Source organism: Danio aesculapii, chromosome 1 (genome assembly GCF_903798145.1).
Source record: "Danio aesculapii chromosome 1, fDanAes4.1, whole genome shotgun sequence".
Classification (NCBI taxonomy): Eukaryota; Metazoa; Chordata; class Actinopteri; order Cypriniformes; family Danionidae; genus Danio; species Danio aesculapii.
In genome coordinates, this window is record NC_079435.1 from 1,446,927 (window position 1) to 1,465,976 (window position 19,050).

The following is a 19,050-nucleotide window of genomic DNA, read 5'->3' on the forward strand; positions in this document are numbered from 1 at the left end:
CTGGTTTAGCTAAATGAAAAAAGACACTGCAATTACTGTATGCAGATGTTACAGAAACTAAAACTTTCCAGTGAAACTGAACTGCTGTTTAAATCACATCTACTTCATGTTTTTGCTCAGCTCTTCTGTAGTGTGTCGAGTGCTCCGCTATTACAGGTCAAATCCGTTATTTTAATAATGGCGCATTAAACAAACATGGCGATTCTGTACTGTCTGTGTTCGTGTTCATATTGTTGCTGCAATAAACCCTCATTCATGAAACACATCTGTAGAGAAGTATGTTTAAACAAACAACAGAGCCTATTAACTCAATATAACGCTAAACATGACGGTGTTTTTGGTTTCAACACTATATTTCTGCTTTTTTTCTGTCAGCGCTGCGGTTGAGAAGAAATGAGGAAACAAATGAGGAACCAAAAAACCCAGGTTTCAGCAAACTACACAACTATTAGATAGGCTACATGAATGGTGTGATGTGAACTTACCACAAATTATAAAGCTGTTTAAATAAAGCCGTGATTTAATAAAGACAATAGCTTACCTTTTAACGCTTCCGCTTTCTTTCAGTTTCGCTTTTGGACTCGAGCCTATTTATACTCCCTCTAGCGGCGCGCAGAATCATCATCGTCACGTACTCAGACATAACATCCAGTTGAGAGTTCATTCACTTGATATACAATGTTTCTATGAGTATTGAGTATTGAGAAAGGATTATGAGAATAGGGTGCAATAGTTTGTAGTGTGGAAGCCTCATATTTGTGTTCTTATAAGTGTTCATATTTGAGGGAAGAATGAAGACTTTAATCATAAAATAAACAAACAACAAAACAAATTTAGCAGCAGCCCCTTTAGATCAGTGTTTCTCAACCACGTTCCTGGAGGACCGACCACCAGCTCTGCACATTTTCCATGTCTCCTTAACCAAACACACCTGATTCAGATCATTAGCTCATTAGCAGAGACTGAAAGACCTGTAATGGGCGTGACGGACAAAGGAGACATCCAAAACATGCAGTGCTGGTGGTCTTTCAGCAATGTGGTTGAGAAACACTGCTTTAGATGATTGCTACACAAAAATAAAACAGCAATGTAAATATCCTGATCCTCTCTCATCCTTCACGTCTCATTTACATCCTCTATATTAATTTAGCAGACGCTTTTATCCACTTCTTTTCTTCTTCTGGAGCTCCTCTGTGCGACTGATATATAATGTGGCACATTATAAAGTCACTACGCTGCACTCATCATAACATACTTTTAAAGAAGAATAAATGTGTAAAAACTGAATGCAGCATGTTACAAAGGTCTTATAGTTTGCTTTCTATATATAGGCTGACAAAGATCAACATAAGCAATAGCAATTGAGTAGAAGAGAATAAACATATTTAATAAGCAGATGTTATATGTCCAGGTGGTACATCAGAAATATCTTAGCATAAAACTATACAGATTAAACAAGAGTTGAAATATTTAAAGATCCTTCTTTCACCTTTGTTTCTACTGTACCTAGTGAAGGTGCACTTTGGCCTCTGTGTGTGTTTTGTAAAGTGTTTATGAAAAAACTAAATGAAGTGAATGATTGAATTGGCATAAACATACAGGATTTACATGCACTGTTGGAGTGTGTTTGTTTTATATCTCCTGTCTTCAGTTTCACTTCTTGGTCAGACAAGGTGTCTCTATCGCAGTGTTTAAGGGTAAACAAACAGCTTCCTCTAGCGTGACTAGTGCATCATGATCATCATCATCATCATCATTTTCTGAATGCAGTGTGACTGTCTTTACCTGACCTTATGTAATTTATCAATTTAAAATAAAATGTTAATAGTACTAGGCGTCACAGTGTTGGCATGGGTTTCCTCCCCTACAGTCCAAACACATGCACTATAGGGGAATTGAATAACTAAATTGGAGTGTATGGTTGTTTCCCAGTGTTGGGTTGTGTCTGGACGGGCATCCCCTGTGTAAAACATGCTCGATAAGTTGGCCGCTATGGTGACCCTTGATTAATAAAGGGACTAAGCCAGGGGTGTCCAACTCGGTCCTGGAGGGCCGGTGTCCTGCTGTGTTTAGCTCCAACCTGCTTCAACACACCTGCCAGGAAGTTTCTAGTATATCTAGTAAGAGCTTGATTAGCTGGTTCAGGTGTGTTTGATTAGGGTTGGAGCTAAACTCTCCAGGACACCGGCCCTCCAGGACCGAGTGTGGACACCCCTGGACTAAGCCGAGAAGAAAATAAGTGAATGAATCAGTGTTAATTAAACTATTTAACACTATTAGTATTGATTACACTGATAGCACTTGAATAATCATTCATAATCAAGAAATATCAATTCAAATGAATCAAAATCATTATTAGTTAATTATAAAGTATTAGGTAATATGTGATTTACATAATGTCAGAGTTAGTAATTAGACAAAAATAATTTTGTGTCTAACCAGCTCATTAGTGTTTGGCAAATGTAAATTTTAAGCCCCGTTTAATAGCATCCACAAAACACCCAAACAAATAATTATGTAGCTGTCACTGGACAGCCCTTTCACAGAAGCAGTGTTTAGCCTGTAGTATACAGCATTCCTGGTGTCAGATACAGCACAGACTTGATCCCCTTCCTGTCCAACCACTTGAACCATTGTTAATTCAGTATTCTGAAGAATTTGATGATTCTTCTTCTTCAGGCCATCAATTACTGTCTGTGTTTATAAATATAACATAGAGAAATGTAGTATAATCATCACTTTTCTGATATTATGCATCTAATTTGCATGATAAAATTTAGTCATGAAGTGTGGAGATCCTACCGAATCAAATCCCTCCTCCACATTTGTCACATTTTGTGGGACCTGAGCTCTGGGTTCTGCAACAGCCCCCAGCAGGCTATAGTCAAAGTACAGGTGGTCCAGGATCACCTGGAAAGACAGAAACAGATAAAAGATAATATATTTAAAAAAATTACACAAACAAAACTTTTTTTTTAATTCAGAAAAATGAAAAATGGCCTATTCAGAAAAAAATATGTTCAGAATAATCAATCAAATTTGACTATATTGATTTGCTTTCCATAATGGGGTGATGTAGGCTTGCTGTGTAAAGTTGAGTAATGCTTTAATAGTTCATACTATTTTAAATACAAATATATCAACAATCACCTGAGCAACAGATGTGGTGATATTGGTCCCTCCTGCTCCTCCAACCACCATTCGGACTTTTTTGCTGTCTTTGTCTAGTATTATTGTGGGACACATTGATGAAAGTGGCCTTTTACCTGGTCAAAAACAAGTTTTACATGTCAAAATATTCATTTATAGAGGGGATTTCAAAATTAAACTAATTTAAACTCCTCAAATGTGTTTTTTTCTTCACCTGGTTTAATTTTGTTAGGTCCATTTTTCATCTCAGAACCAATGTAATCCGACATCTGGTCATTAAATATAATGCCCGTTAACCATGACATCACACCAGAGCCAAAACTTTGAGAACACACACACACACACAGAATTTAAGGAGTTAAGGAACAACGCAAGTTAAGGAACAACGCATCAACCAAAATGAGCACATTACCATAGTATTATAATGAACTCTACTTGAAAATGTTATCTATAATCTTTACTTCATTGTCTAAATTTTGTCAATTCGCAGCGGGACTGGCAGATGCATTAAGAGGCTTGTGTTAAATACAAAATGAAAGCAAACAGAAAAAAGACTATTAACAGAAAACCTGTTCATTCATTCATTCATTCATTCATTTATTTTCTGCTGCTGGGTCGCGGGGGCAGCAGTCTTAGGAGAGAATTCTAGACTTCCCTCTCCCCAGACACTTCCTCCAGCTCCTCCGGGGGGATCCCGAGGCGTTCCCAGGCCAGCCGAGAGACATAGTCCCTCCAGCGTGTCCTGGGTCTTCCCCGAGGCCTACTCCCTGTGGGACATGCATGAAACACCTCCCTAGATAGGCGTCCAGGAGGCATCCAAAACAGATGCCCGAGCCACCTCAGCTGACTTCTCTCAATGTGGAGGAGCAGCGGCTCTACTCTGAGCTCCTCCCGGGTGACAGAGCTCCTCACCCTATCCATAAGAGTGCTCCCTGCCACCTTTCGAAGGAAACAGTTTTCGACCGCTTGTATCTGAGATCTTGTACTTTCAGTCATGACCCAAAGCTCATGACCATAGGTGAGAGTAGGAACGTAGATTAACCGGTAAATTGAGAGCTTTGCCTTTCGGCTCAGCTCCTTCTTTACCACAACGCACTGGTACATTGACCGCATTACTGCTGCCGCTGCACCAATCCGCCTGTCAATCTCACGCTCCATCCTTCCCTCACTCGTGAACAAAACCCCAAGACACTTGAACTCCTCTACCTGGGGTAAGGGCTTTCCTCCAACTAGGAGATGGCAAACCACTTTTTTCCGATGGAGCACCATGGCCTCGGACTTGGAGGTGCTGATTCTCATCCCAGCCAAGTCACACTCGGCAGCAAACCGCCACAGTGCATGCTGAAGAAGCCAACAGAACAACATTGTCTGTGAATAACAGAGATGAAATCCTGATCATCTGCAGCTGAACTTGTATGTGTGGTATGTATTTGTTCCAGGGTGGAGGCAGAGCTGGATAGTTTAGAAAAAATGGGAATTTTGACAAAAGTCGAATAGAGTGAATGGGCAACACCCATAGTCCAACTGATTAAAAAAGTGGAAAACAGAAGATTTGCATATTTGTAGTCATTTTAAAGTGACCATTAATCCAGCGCTTCATGCAGTGCAGTATACCCTGAAGATATTTTCACATCCTTGTCCAGGGGAGCACATCTCTCAAGCTTACTAACAAATGGACATGGTATTTGTATTCTCTGTTCAAAGAGCAAGAGACCAAGTATCACAAGCAATTTTGTAAATGTAGTGTTAAACCTGAATGAAATCACTGTAGCTGGAAAGGATGATGAAAACTTGTCAACAAATACCACAAATTTCTTGCAAACCATGCACAATACGCACAAACAGACCAAGAAGTACTTAGTCTTGTATGCGGTATAAAAAAAACCCACCATTATAGGTATGGTCAATGATTTACCCTAATCACAGATCATCAGTCCTTGGTTTCCATTTTCAGTAATGATCTCAGCATGGCAGCCGTGTTGATAACACTTCTTGGCACTTATGCACCATACCATCCTGCCACTAATAGCTTGCCAAAAATGTTTGTATAGATTTTTAAGAAAGGAATAAAAGCAATGGACAATAACAACATCTCACTCCAACAGAAAAAGGCAACTTCATTTTCATGTACAGAAATGCCACACACTTCACAACTGGTCAAACACTAGCGATGATTCTTCTCTGGTGAATTAAGCTCATAAAATTATGGATATTAATAATAACAAATTATTATTTAATTATGAATATTTGGGTTGACTTTAGTGTAACCAATCTAAAATCACTGAGCCCGGACTCTGCTTGGGTGAGGCACATATCCTAGGTCACATTTTGGCTGGTGACCGACTGAAGAGTTGAAGAAGAGGGTTCAAGAGGAGTAAGGGTAAGAGCTTAAAGAGCAAAGAGGCAAAGAGGGTGTGAACTGGGTGTTCCTTCCTTAAATTGAATTGCTGATGTCATGAACCCAGGGGGCTGAGTAAGCAAATGAAAAGTTGCCTTCTAACCAGTTTTATGACCCGTTGTTCATGTCTGGTGATTTGCATATTGATTGTTGAATAGTGGTCAAAGAGAAATGTTAGAGATTTTATAATCTCAACATGTGTTCCAAGTACCAATTATACCATGCATACACTTGTTCTCTAAACCACATTAGCTGTGCATACAAACCAAACACTTCTGTGATGTTGTTTGAGTGTATACTTGAGTGCTTCATCAATAAACACAAAAACATTACACACATCCTAGAATCTAATAATGGCTATTTTAAAAAAGCCAGTTCTTGTGAGTGTGAAAGGCTCGCCTATCAAGATTGTTACCATGGTAAATCAGGACTTAGGTATGTGACTTGTGACCTCCCGTTGTGGTGATTTTTGGGCTTCTGAGGGCTGCTTAAAAAAGTTATGTGACAATAAAATGTGTTTGATCTTCCTCCATACGTTACACTCCTCAGGCAATGTTTAAAATCAAAAATAAGTAACTATAAAAACACTTGGACCACTTAATTTAATGATGTGATGAACCTTTTAACCTGCATAAAAAATTGTTTCTAAAGAAGATTCTTATTTCACGTGTGCAGATTTGTCTTAAAATGAGCAGGGAGTTAAACAATCTCTAGAGAGCTTTATTAGTCTGACTAAATAGCTGAAACTGGGTGTTTTACTTACTAGTCATTAATGCTGCTGGTCACCGCCACTGCACTGCCGTCTTTAGCAATGACAGACAGATGAGATGTACCGTGGTCATCAGGTACAATTTTAATGACCTGGTCATCATAGCTGGTTTGTTTGATGTCATCTTTAATCTTACTCCTGATGAGGTCCGCAAAGCTGTCTGAGGTCATGTTTTTTACATGCTGTGAAACAAAATGAGCAAAATATGTAAATATAGGAACAGTGAAAGCCTTTGAGAAAATCAGAACAGGAGCGAAAAATGTCAGTGCTAATCCAAAAAGAGTAATCCAAAATCCAGACAAATGTCAGGGCAGACAGCAAACAATGAAACATCCCAAATACATGCTAGGAAATGTCTGTAACACAAAACAAACTTACCAAGGTGTGTGAGCAAATGTGGTGCTTAAGTAGTTTGCATAATTGTTAATTAGTGCAGCTGTGATAATCAATGAATTAGTTTAGGGAAATGAATCAGATCTGGAACTTGTAAATTAAACCAACTATGGAAACAAAAGAAAGGATGCTGTGTCAAGAGGTCAAGAGAAAACTATTTAAAGTCCATGGCTTTATAACAATGGTGTTATATTCTGGTATCACACTGAGTCCAAATTTGGGTATCAAGTCAACACTAAGCTGGTCTAAGATTAGAGTAAATCACATCATATATGTCTCTGAGAGATCTGCTCAATCTTTCAGACTTATGTGTCTCCTTTTATATCACATTTGGTTAAATGTGTGTTATGAGGAATTACAAGTAAATATTAAACATAATAATAATAATATATCATAATAAGACAAGGAACATGAGTGGAGATTACTGTACTATTTGCCAGGCCATTTCCTAAATACACAGTGAAAACACTGTGAGTCAAACTAAGTCTCTTCAAATCTCATAATAACTCCTCACCACAAAGAAATCCATGAGTATAGTTGGACTCACCTCAGTGATGTTTTCATAAAGCGGGTCTGCCAGTTTTGCCTTCTGAGCATTAGCAAAGCGGAAAGCCTCTATGATGCGATGATAGGTCAAAGTCTTATTCCCTGTTGTGGACACACTTTTGTTTGAGAGGTTGAAACCTGAAGAATCTGAAATCAAATGTTTCATTAGTAACTAAATTAATTAATAACTCAATGTTTTAGTAATCATGTTGTGTTTGATTTTAGTTCAGTATTTAGCACTTACCTAAGACACATCCCTCAGGCAACTATTTAAACAAACCGTATCAGTGCATTCTATGGTACCTTTAAGAGTAATTATCGATTTAAAATACTTTTCAGATTTAACTGTAATTTGTTTAATACCCCTTTAAAATGAAAATGTAATGAAAGTTACTCACATTTTTACATTTTAAAGTTACAAATGATTGTTAATACCTAATTCTTTCAGTCAACAGCACTATATGAGGAATGTTCCAACAGATCCGGTTGCCCCCAGAAGACAAACCAATGCTGCATTTTCACAGATGAGATCTCAAGGTACAAGAACCACCGAGAGTGTTTGAGTGGCAAGTTCTTCCTTTTGGAACTGCTTGTCCCACCTGTTGTGCATTGTATGTATGCCCTTCAAAGGCACGTCATGGACAACAGTGAACATAAAGAATTATGTCAGACATGTCCTTTTATGTAGACAATTGTCTGCTACGCTTCACAAAAACAGAAGAAGTCAACAAAATTCAGTCCCTACTGGCCGATGGTGGTCTTAAACACACTGGTCTAGTGACTAAACGATTCACTGCCAGTCATGAAACCACTCTTTGAACATACATCAGATGACGGCCCCAGTTTTACAGGAGGAGGGAGAAGCCTTTGCAGATCTTGCTCCTGGGCTTCAAGCATAGCTAGCTAAACAACAGATTGAATTCTGATTCAACCCCCTTAAATACAAAAAAAAAAAACATTGGAGGTTGCTCAGAAGGAGAAATTTGCTTTCTTAAGCAAGCGCTGACAGTTACCATTGGAGTGAAACCTTTCTAATGACACAAACAGAGTTAGTGGAGAGTGAAGGGATTCTACTCAAAACGCTTTGGGCTATACTTCCTCTGACATTGCAGACCCCAATCCCATCACTCTAAGCTCTCTATTGATGGAGTGGACAGATGCCTCTCTCTATCCTGTGATATACCCAGATTATAAGCAGGTGGAGATCACAGTCAAGTTCATAGACCACATTTGGAAAATACTTCCTGAGGTTTTGTCCTCTTGACCATCAAATCCGTCAGGAACAGACACATCTGACATTCAAGCTGGTACTACAATGATGATTGTCAACCAACAGTTATGATAAAAATACTTGATCTTTATTCATAGTTTTGTTAATGTTACTTGTGTACATTTAATTTATATTTTAATGTAATTTATTCAGTACAAAAACCCAAATCTCCAAGAAGATCACAATCCACGAACTCTACCTAAACTTTCAGACACTGGTATCCACGCTACAAGCCATTGTAATGAAGCCGAACTTTCACCCCTTACCATTTCACCTGCTGTACATAGCATGCTTTTAGAGAAAACCTCACAAAATAATGACTCTCCGACAAAGATTAAACATTTTTTATATCTTTTGAAAGCTGAGATTTATGTGACTAGAATGATTTCAACCATTTTAAGATACGACCACAGTGGACATTAGTGTCCTCTGTTGAACTGTCAGCAACCAAAGAGACAATAACAAAGTGAAGAAACTCACCTTACAAGCCTCCCATCTGTCCACTGATCTATAGAATTCCAACAGCATGGAGCAATTTGACTGCAAAGGGCCCAGGCAATCTAATTTCGTAAAACATTAGTCCACAACACATTTATATGGCGATAGATATCCATAGAATGCACTGCTATCATCCAAACTTGTTTTGATTTCCCCTGGGTTCTCCAGTTTCCTCCCACAGCCCAAAATATGTGTCATGAGTGAACTGACCAGCAGTATTTCTCTATATAGCAATTCATAATCTATCATCAGCCCTAAATAAGGGGGAAGTTCTCAAGCTCAAACTCGCCTCTCGCCCTGCAAAGGGCTCTCTCAGGGCTCTCTACCAGGACAGCATGTCAAACAAAACAGTTACTACGTAACCTTCGTTCCCCGAGGGGGACGAACGGAAATTCTATGTGGAAACTTCCACTATGGCGATTTTGTCCAAAATCAATCATTTGAAAGAGTAATAAAATGCCAATGAAATGCCAATGAGTTGGTGGCATCAGCGTGCACAGCTGGTAGCAATTACAATCTATATTGTTTAAAGATGCCCACCCTGCATCGCCGAGTCACCTTTTCTAGCTGAAGAGCCTGAACAGCTGTCAGCTAAAGGTCAACCATTGTGGCGAAGAAACATTGCATTACCGTTCCCCCCTAGGGAGGGAAACTTCAATACTATGTGGAAACTTCCACTATGGAGAATGGAGTATAAAAAAACGCCACAGCAATTGAACCTTACCACGTCACTGGTGAGAGGTTTGCCAGGCTACGGCGTGAGAAGGGAAAGTGTGCAGTCCTGATATGCAGGACACTGCCCCAGTAGGGAATTATGGTGGCAAGAAGACATATGGACAACCCTGAGAAAAGGGAGTACACATATGAAGGATGGTTAGTTGGGAGGTAAGACACTAGCCCGCCTAAGAGGGGGAAACTAAACCATGGCTAAGTGCAGCGTGTGGGATCGCCTGCGAGGATCACACATAGCAGGCACCTATACCCAGAACGCTGGCTGACCAGTGGGCATGCCAACAACGTAATGGGCCAGACACCTGACACCTCTGCTGAGTCAGATGCTGGGGGCCTCAGAGGAACTCCGCAGGATTCGCCAAATGGAGAACTCAATTCACATAGCAAAAAGCGCACGTATGCCTGTGTTAGAGAGAAAGGCACAGCAAGCATGTGACAACACCAAACTAAATTTCCTCATTTACCGGAGTTTACCAGCACACGTGAGGAAATCGGCTCCACTTGAAGAGCCTGCAGCTCTACAAAATTCTGTTAGTGAGGTGCCGTGTGCTAGCGCCCAAGAGGATGTGATGCTCGTGGAGTGCGCTTTCACTCCTGGGGCCCTGGCTCAGATAAGCGAGAGAGTTGGCATCCACTATCCAGTGGGCCAATCTCAGTATGGATAGGGCACTTCAGTCTGCCGACCATACCAGAAAAGTAAATTAAGCCTTGGTTGGAACTTCCTCGTGCCACTGTGCCAATGCCTGTGCCAGCCATAGCAATCAAAACGGAAGCAGCCTGGCCCGCAGCAGTGCAGGCTTTGGCCCCGATAGACGCAGATAACCTACAAGCTTTGAATGGGAGGCCAACCACACCAGGAAGGGGCATAACATGGGCAAAATTGACCACGCTAGCACGGGATTCACCTCGTACCCCCTGACTGCTCTGTCATCGGGGAAGGTGAGGGCAGAGCGCACGCAGACAGGCAGAAAAAGGTGCCCTCAGCAATGCTTGAACTTACTGTGCACCTCCGGGAAGAAGGAGACTGGAAGCTTAGAGGGTTTCCCCTTGTTATCCTCCACATCACACCCCTAATCAGTCCAGTGGTGGAGCTGGGGGACAAGCCATCTCCAGCCTCTCCGTCGAAGCAGCCTGGGTTAGCACGGCCATCATATCAGATTCCATATCCGAATTGTCATGGGAAAATGACAGCCCACCCTCCAATGCAGCAATGGACATCTGGTCCTCTGTGTCATCAAGTGAGAGGGCAATCATCCCAAAGGATGAGAGCTTCTCTCAGTCGAAGCTTGGATGAAGCGTGCTGAGGAATGGGGATTCGCAAGCCAGAGGGCGTCGGATTAACCCACATTGTAACCCTCAGATCTGCCAAAGTTCCAACCTTTATTGCGGGAGGACAACAGGGGTGGTTCGTCCGTTTGAAAGAGCGAGCTGCGATCTTAGCTGCGCAACAGACATGCCATCGCAGTGATGGCATGCACTGCCCACGAGCACCGCATTAACATGCTGAACCCCCAGACATACAACAGCGTGCTCGTGCCCATCATCCGTGGACTGGGAACCATCGCATCCAGAAAGACACAGTCGAAATGCCGTCTTTAAAAAGATGTGATGTACGCTCGTGTTGCTATTTAGGAAACCTGTCCTTAAACATACTGCTCTAGAAGGACCGAACCCAGAGAACGCCCAGGCAAGGGAGAAAGCCCAGCTTTACCGTCTGCCGCCGCATGTCACACACTCTGGACCAGGAGAAGCAGCCTGCTCCGGCAGCTTTCTCGTTCTCTCCCTCTACAAAAGAAGCTTTGAAGGAACCCAAGAAGACTCTCTCAGTAGTATGAAGGCTCTGAAAGCGAAAAGGTGACTCGGTGGACGCCGCCAACTCATTGGCATTTCATTTGCCTGTCCTATTACTCTTTCAGATGATTGGTTTCTGACGAAATCCCCATAGTGGAACTGCTGGGGAACATCCTTTATAATCAATCATCAGCTAAGTTTGAACTCCTAAAATATCCTTGAAACTTACTCAGCTGTTGCGGAGACAATAAACAGGTTACTACCATATTTCAAACATTGTTGAACTCTCTTACCAGACACCCTGTGTTTGGTTTCAAACCTAATCAGCAATTTATCTAAATTAGACGTGGTTACTAAAGCAAAGTAATTTTTACAAAATGCAATGAAGTAAATGTGATTTGCTACTACCTGCTGTACCCTTGCCCAGGAGTGTTTTCATTATCAGAGCGAGCACAGGTCCACCGAATGGAGCAGCTGGAGCATGAAATATGTATTTCCCCACTGTAAAGTTCAATGCATACTTTTGCAGATCAGGCTTATAACCCTTAAGGTCTTCACGTGTGATATTTCCTCCTGTGTTTTCAGAAACAAGTTGTTAGCAGAACTGCATTCTTTAAACAAATGAGTTCAGTAAAAAACTTAAATATGATAAAAGAGTAATTTAAAGTATGAAATAACCGGCAGCTTTGATTTCATACACTATACTCTGAGTCAGTGACCCATTGTAAAATGCATCTGGTCCTTCCTCTGCTATTATCCTGTAGGTTTCAGCTAGTTTTGGAAATCTGGTAATATTGTTTTCCTTCAAGGGCTTATTGTCTGAGTCGCAAAACACTTCTCTGAAAAAAAGAGAAAGACAAGAGCAGAATCGAGATGATGTTATAATTAATTCAGATATAATTTGCATATAGTGTTATGACAGTATCAGGAATGAAGATTGTTGGCCATTTGTCATGTTGATCTGTGGCAAAAACTTACACCATTTCTATTCCGTCAATGTCTCTATGTTTATGTGGTACATAAATATTCTCACCGCAATGCTATATTGTTCCGAATTTTCTTTTCTTCCTTTTTGATGGTATTGGCCAGGGCTTTGCCAATCTTAAACCCCTCTGATGCCAGCTTTATACTGGGTTCAAACAGCACTTTCCATGGCAGTTTCCCATACCTTTCATGTGCCATTTTATAACCACGCAGTTCTCCTGGTACAGCTATTAATAATCCTGACATTCAGGACAAAATCAAGGGGAAGATTAAGTCATTAATGGGCTACCATAGCAAGAAGTCATGAGAAAGATTCAGTTTGCTGCTGTTTGCTTGTAACTATCAACAACAGGCTCTGTGTGGACTATTGAGCTCATTGAATCTGTGTAAAGTCATAGTGAAGGCTCAATTTGTGGATGTGTTTATTTATAGTGGTTTATACCTGGTTTTGTTTTTTGGAGCTCATTGTCAAACATGTCTGCTGTAGCACTCATTGGGGCAGTCTCTCGAGCATTAATTGTCTCCACTGTTCCTGTGGATGAAGACATCAAACTTTACCACAATGAGATGCTGGTCATAGTCCACAGATCAACTAGGTCAGGGGTGACCAAACTCGGTCCTGGAGGGCCGGTGTCCTGTAGATTTTAGCTTCAACTTTCCTCAACACACCTGCAAAGATGTTTCTAGAAAGATTAGTAAGAGCTTGATTAGCTAGCCCAGGTGAGTCTGATTGGGGTTGCAACTAAACTTTGCAGGACACCGAGTACCGAGTTTGGACATGCCTGAACTAGGTAATTGTGGCTACTGGATCAGCACCAAAACTTTTTTATGTCCTGGATCAGTATTGCTGTCAAAGCAGCAAAGTCTATTCTATTCTATTCTATTCTATTCTATTCTATTCTATTCTATTCTATTATTTTAACCATTACCTACCTGTAACATCAGTAGGTTGGTAACTGAGATGTCTGCTTTTGAAACACTGTTTCATAAAACTTTGAAATCTTGGTCACACTTTATTTTGATGTTCCGTTTGTTGAATTTAAGTTAAATTGCATCTACATGGCAAAAAATTCTTATTGAATAAAAGTAGACTGTTAGGGTTGGGGTTAGTGTAAGTTGACATGTACTTGCAAAGTTTTTTATAGTCAGTTAAATGTCTGTTGAATGTCTGTATCAACAGATATTAAGCAGACAGTCTACTAATACTCAAATGGACATCAAAATTAAGGGGTTTATTTTGACAATCCATGCGCAAAGCGCAGGGGCAAACGCATTAAGGGCATGTCAGAATCCACTTTTGCTAATATAAGGACGGAAAAATCCGCTTTGCGCCATGCATGTTCTAAAAGGGTTGAGCTTATTTTCTTAATGAGTTATAGGTGTGTTTTGAGAATAAACCAATCAGAGTCTCATCTCCCATTCCCTTTAAGAGTCAGTTGCGTCGCGCCATAGCGCATTTGCTATTAACATCACATAAAGTAAGTGTAAGTGAAAAAACTGAGCATTTCACTAGAGAGAAAACAGTTAAACAGAGCATCTACAGCGCGAGAATGAGAGATGAGCCTCCCCATTATTAACTTTCACTTTCGCTCTCGTGGATAGGGAAACCTTGTACGCACAGGCATTAATTAGCCTATAAATAATTAATTTCATTTGTTAAGCGCAAAGATTTGTTTCAAAACTATTTCTAAATTCAGTTCTAATATCCAGCAAAGGAATAAATGAACAATAATAACGAAGTGTGATCCTAATACACATGCTGTGCCCCATATGGTCTAAAACCTGACAAGTGGGCAAATTTAAGCTTGCTTTTAATTAAACAAATATAAATATGCAAATAATAAATAATACTGCTAATAATAATAACATTAGTTTATTTAACAAATTTAACAAATATCCATGAATGAACTGAAAAACCCTCCCAAGATGAAGAAGGCATGAAAGTATTTTATATTTATGTAGGCTAGAAAATAACATTCTTTGTAATATTTTAATCCTTTATATTTATATCCTATATATCCTTATTATATCCTATATATATATATACGTAATATTTAAATTCTTTTTCATATGTGAAGATATTTGCGTATTGCTCTACATCTGGTGTGTATTAAGCAGTGTGTAAGTGCTCTGCGCTGGACTTTAGACTAGCTTTGTTCTGGTCTATAGAACAGACTATTATAGTTTCTCAAAATAGCAACGAGCCAGCAATGCGCCTCAACATGCCTCCTTTTTAAGAGCAGAACGTCTATGGATGCACATATGAGCGCAAATGCATTTGCTTTTTAAACAGCGTGGCGCAAAACATCAAAACGACTCTTGCGCAAAGCTGAAGCTAGCAAACAACAATTGCGTCGTGCCCTGCGCCACATTGCGCCGGGTGTATGATAGGGCCCAAAGTGTTATCAGTGTATCAGTTTTACTGATTTGTAGACATTTTTATGTTTTCATGTTAAAATTATATTAATGAAAAGGAAAATAATAGTTAATAGTTTCTTATTTGCATTTTTATCTCATCTCTCATCTAATTTTTGTCTGCTTATCCGGGGCCGGGTCGCTGGGGCAGCAGTCTAAGAAGAGAACTCTAGACTTCCCTCTCTCCAGACACTTCCTCCAGCTCCTCCAGGGGGATCCTGAGGCGTTCCCAGGCCAGCCAAGAGACACAGTCCCTCCAGTGTGTCCTGGGTATTTCCCGAAGCCTCCTCCCACTTGGGCATGCCTGGAACACCTCCCTAGGTAGGCATCCAGAAGGCATCCGAAACAGATGACCGAGCCACCTCAGCTGATTTCTCTCAATGTGGAGGAGCAGCGGCTCTACTCTGAGCTCCTCCCAGGTGACAGAGCTCCTCACCCTATCTATAAAGGTGCGTCCTGCCACCCTGCAAAGGAAACTCATTTCGGCCGCTTGTATCCAAGATCTTGTCCTTTCGGTTGTGACCCAAAGCTCATGAGCATAGATTAGACTAGGAACATAGATTGACCAGTAAATTGAGAGCTTTGCCCTTCGGCTCAGCTCCTTCTTTACCACAACAGACTGATACATCGACCACATAACTTCTGCCGCTCCACCAATCCGCCTGTCAATCTCTCATTCCATCTTTCTCTCACTCGTGAAAAAAAACCCAAGATACTTGAACTCCTCCACCTGGGGTATGGGCTTTCCTCCAACCTGGAGATGGCAAACCACCTTTTTCCCATGGAGAACCATGGCTTCGGACTTGGAGGTGCTGATTTTCATCCCAGCCGCGTCACATTCTGCAGAAAACCGTTCCAGTGCATGCTGAAAGTCCATGTTCGATGAAGCCAACAAAACAACATCGTCTGCGAATAACAAAGATGAAATCCTGTGGTCCCCGAACTGAACCCCCTCCAGCTCAAGGCTGCGATTTGAAATTCTGTCCATAAAAATTATGAATAGAATTGGTTAGGGCAGCCCTGCCGGATTCCAACTGGAAACAAGTTTATAACAAGCTATTTTGAAAATATAAGCCTTGAAAATTCATAAAACAACATTATGCAAACTCTTAATCTCCTTGTCCAAGTTGCACATGTTTTTGGGGCCGGTTCAAAATCTGTAGAGTAGTGAAGCGCAGCCTATAGATACCAAAATTAGCTGGTGGAAGGCTGTATCTATGTATCTCTGTTCCTTCCTCATCACCTCTGGGTGCTTCAGAGAAACAGTTTCCTTGTAGAAAACCAAAGAAATTATGGCATTGTAGTGGAAGTCTGGTTAGGTTTCTCCAAGCCATCCTACCTTTTGATGCATTGTATATGGTGAACACACCTCCTCCGCCGATGCCCATATTCTGTGGGTTAATCACACTCACACAGAGCAGAGCAGCGATAGCAGCATCCACTGCTGAACCGTTGCGTTCCAGAATGTCCCTGCAAAGACAGAAGAGTAATCCAAAAGTATCTGGATGCAGCCTTTATGATGCAATTTGAGATAGCATCCCTCAGGGATGCAATGTCAGACACAATGCACTCAATGGAGCTAGTGACATCACTGTGAGGGGTAGGTTTAGGGGTGGGATTAGGTGAGCACATTAAAAAGTACTAGATGCAGCTCAGATCTGCACCGAGTCTGCAGCCAGCTCCCTCTCGAGAGATCTATGCAATTTTTTTTCCCTTAAAATACTTATTTGGTCATGCATATAATATGAGTAAAGCTAAACTGGCAGCAGCATAATAAACGTCTTCAGTACAGCATAACTAATTATACTTAATTTATACAAATACATTTTCCTGCTTGCAAGAATAAAGAATGCTGTAAATAACTGGTTTTCTAATAAGGAATGCATTTTAGGAGGTGTGTTTTTGTTAGTTTGTTAGGCCTGTATAGTTCAAACCTTAACATTTATGTTAAAAGTATGTTCTGCAGGAGTGAATCATGGCCATGTTACTACCCACCTTTGGTTATGAAAATTAGCCATAAGGCCTGTCAACCGAGGTTTATTTCTCCTAAGACCTTCCTGGTTGCTTATTACCCATCACCAGGAACCCAATAGTTCTAAAAACTTTGAAAATAATTACCCTGGAAATGCATAGTCGAGGGTTGCAGAATTATCACTGCTCACATAATGAATCCCATAGGCTACATGTGGAAACATGAATGTAGAGTCTCTTTAAAATCATACCTTCCAATATCTGAGCAAATTTCTGCATCTGCTGCCACTGCTGCTTTATCGTAGCATTTTTTAATGGGTGTCACATAGGGTGTAGTGGGTGTCACAGGGGATATAGAGCGTCGAGTGTGTGTCACAGTAGATCTCTGAGCCAGTGTAAGAAATAAAATTGCAATCACAAAGGCGATCAATATATACCTGAAATTAGAACAACAGAGTTTGAGATTTTTTGGATGTTTGATATACTTTGATATTTATTTATTTATTGCACAAAGTTGTAATGTTCTTTGGTATTATTTTGCAAATTATGTCATATTGAACTAAAAGTTTTCTGAACCTCTAAGTGTGTTTGCGCACTTACCTTTTTGGCCTGCTTGAATATATCTCATTAAAGGCACTACAACAACAAAACAAAAAACAAAAATGTTATACATTGTGTGTAGTAATTTTTTTATTTTCAGAATGATGGAAGATAACATTCAGGACATTCAGTTCTTTGTTGGGTCCTTTAATCATCCCCATGATTGTGTTTCTGTTCCTTGGATGTGTAAGTACTTTAAAATTGACTGCTGTTGAACACATTAGAAAAATTCTGATACCTGCAACACACTCCAAAAAGCAAACTTTTGAAGCAGTCCAAAAGAAGCTGGTGAACTGGTGATATGTGAGGGCTTCGGTCTTTGCAAGCAAAGAAGGATCATGGCTCATCATTTTGTACCAAAAGTCATGTGAGGATTGTCAAACCCATTTCCCCTCAGACCTCCAGCCTGGTCGGTTCCCCTCAGATCTCCAGCCCTGCCATTTCCCCTCAGACCTACAGTCCTGCCGGTTCCCCTTAGACCTCCAGCTTTGCCATTTTTCCTCAGACCTCCAGCCCTGCCATTTCCCCTCAGACCTACCGGTCCCCCTTAGACCTCCAGATTTGCCATTTTTCCTCAGACCTCCAGCCCTGCCGGTTCCCCTCAGACCTACAGCCCTGCCATTTCTCCTCAGACCTACAGACCTGCTGGTTCACCTCAGACCTCGAGGCCTGCCATTTCCCCTCAGACATCCAGCCCTGCCATTTCCTCTCAGACCTCCTGCCCTGCCATTTCCCCTCAGACCTCCAGCCCTGCCAATTCCCCTCAGACATACAGCACTGCCAGTTCTCCTCAGACCTACAGCCCTGCCATTTCCCCTCAGATCTCCAGCCCTGACGGTTCCCCTCAGACCTCCAGCCCTGCCATTTTCTCTCAGATCTCCAGCCCTGCCATTTCCCCTCAGACATACAGCACTGCCAGTTCCCCTCAGACCTCCAGCCCTGCCATTTCCCCTCAGACATACAGCACTGCCAGTTCCCCTCAGACCTCCAGCCCTACCATTTCCTCTCAGACCTCCAGCCCTGCCAGTTCCCCTCAGACCTCCAGCCCTGCCTTTTCCCTTCAGACCTCCAGCCCTGCCATTTCCCTTCAGACCTCCAGCACTGCCATTTCCTCTCAGACCTCCAGCCCTGCCATTTCCCTTCAGACCTACAGCACTGCTGGTTCCCCTCAGACCTCCAGCCCTACCATTTCCCCTCAGACCTACAGCACTGCCGGTTCCCCTCAGACCTACAGCACTGCCATTTTCCCTCAGACCTCCAGCCCTGCCGGTTCCCCTCAGACCTCCAGCACTGCCATTTCCCCTCAGACCTACAGCCTTGCCGGTTCCCCTCAGGCTTTTAGCACTGCCATTTCCCCTTGGACCTACAGCCCAGCCGGTTCCCCTCAGATCTCCAGCATTGCCGACTCAACAATAAGTTCTTCCAATCAACCCCTCAGTGCACCCTTTGCCTAAGCCATATCTTCACCATGATCCTCCTGTTGATTAGCTTCAACAGACTTGCTTATCTCCTTGGCGTCACCATGGACTGTAA

General features: G+C 41.5%; 1 protein-coding gene across 1 annotated transcript; it reads right to left on the reverse strand.

Annotated features, from left to right (window-relative positions):
* Positions 1–2,382: 2,382 nt before the first annotated feature.
* On the reverse strand, positions 2,383–17,252 carry si:dkey-222h21.12 (glutathione hydrolase 1 proenzyme). Its single transcript, XM_056454909.1, has 12 exons — positions 17,169–17,252; positions 16,286–16,416; positions 12,974–13,063; positions 12,581–12,770; positions 12,226–12,386; positions 11,956–12,120; positions 7,258–7,403; positions 6,312–6,499; positions 3,365–3,471; positions 3,151–3,266; positions 2,803–2,910; positions 2,383–2,694 (listed from the first exon to the last, which is right to left on the reverse strand). The coding sequence occupies exons 2-12, from the start codon at positions 16,332–16,334 to the stop codon at positions 2,470–2,472; spliced, it is 1,545 nt and encodes a 514-aa protein (XP_056310884.1). The 5' UTR covers positions 16,335–16,416; positions 17,169–17,252; the 3' UTR covers positions 2,383–2,469.
* Positions 17,253–19,050: the final 1,798 nt, after the last annotated feature.

Excerpts from the sequence above, each read along its gene's own strand:
- si:dkey-222h21.12 (XM_056454909.1), bottom strand. The coding sequence starts at position 16,334 with ATGGGCATCGGCGGAGGAGGTGTGTTCACCATATACAATGCATCAAAA. Across the intron at positions 13,064-16,285 it reads CATATACAATGCATCAAAAG|GAACAGTGGAGACAATTAAT; the intron begins GTAGGATGGCTT and ends CTTCATCCACAG. Across the intron at positions 2,695-2,802 it reads TGGAGGAGGGATTTGATTCG|ACAGTAATTGATGGCCTGAA; the intron begins GTAGGATCTCCA and ends TTATAAACACAG.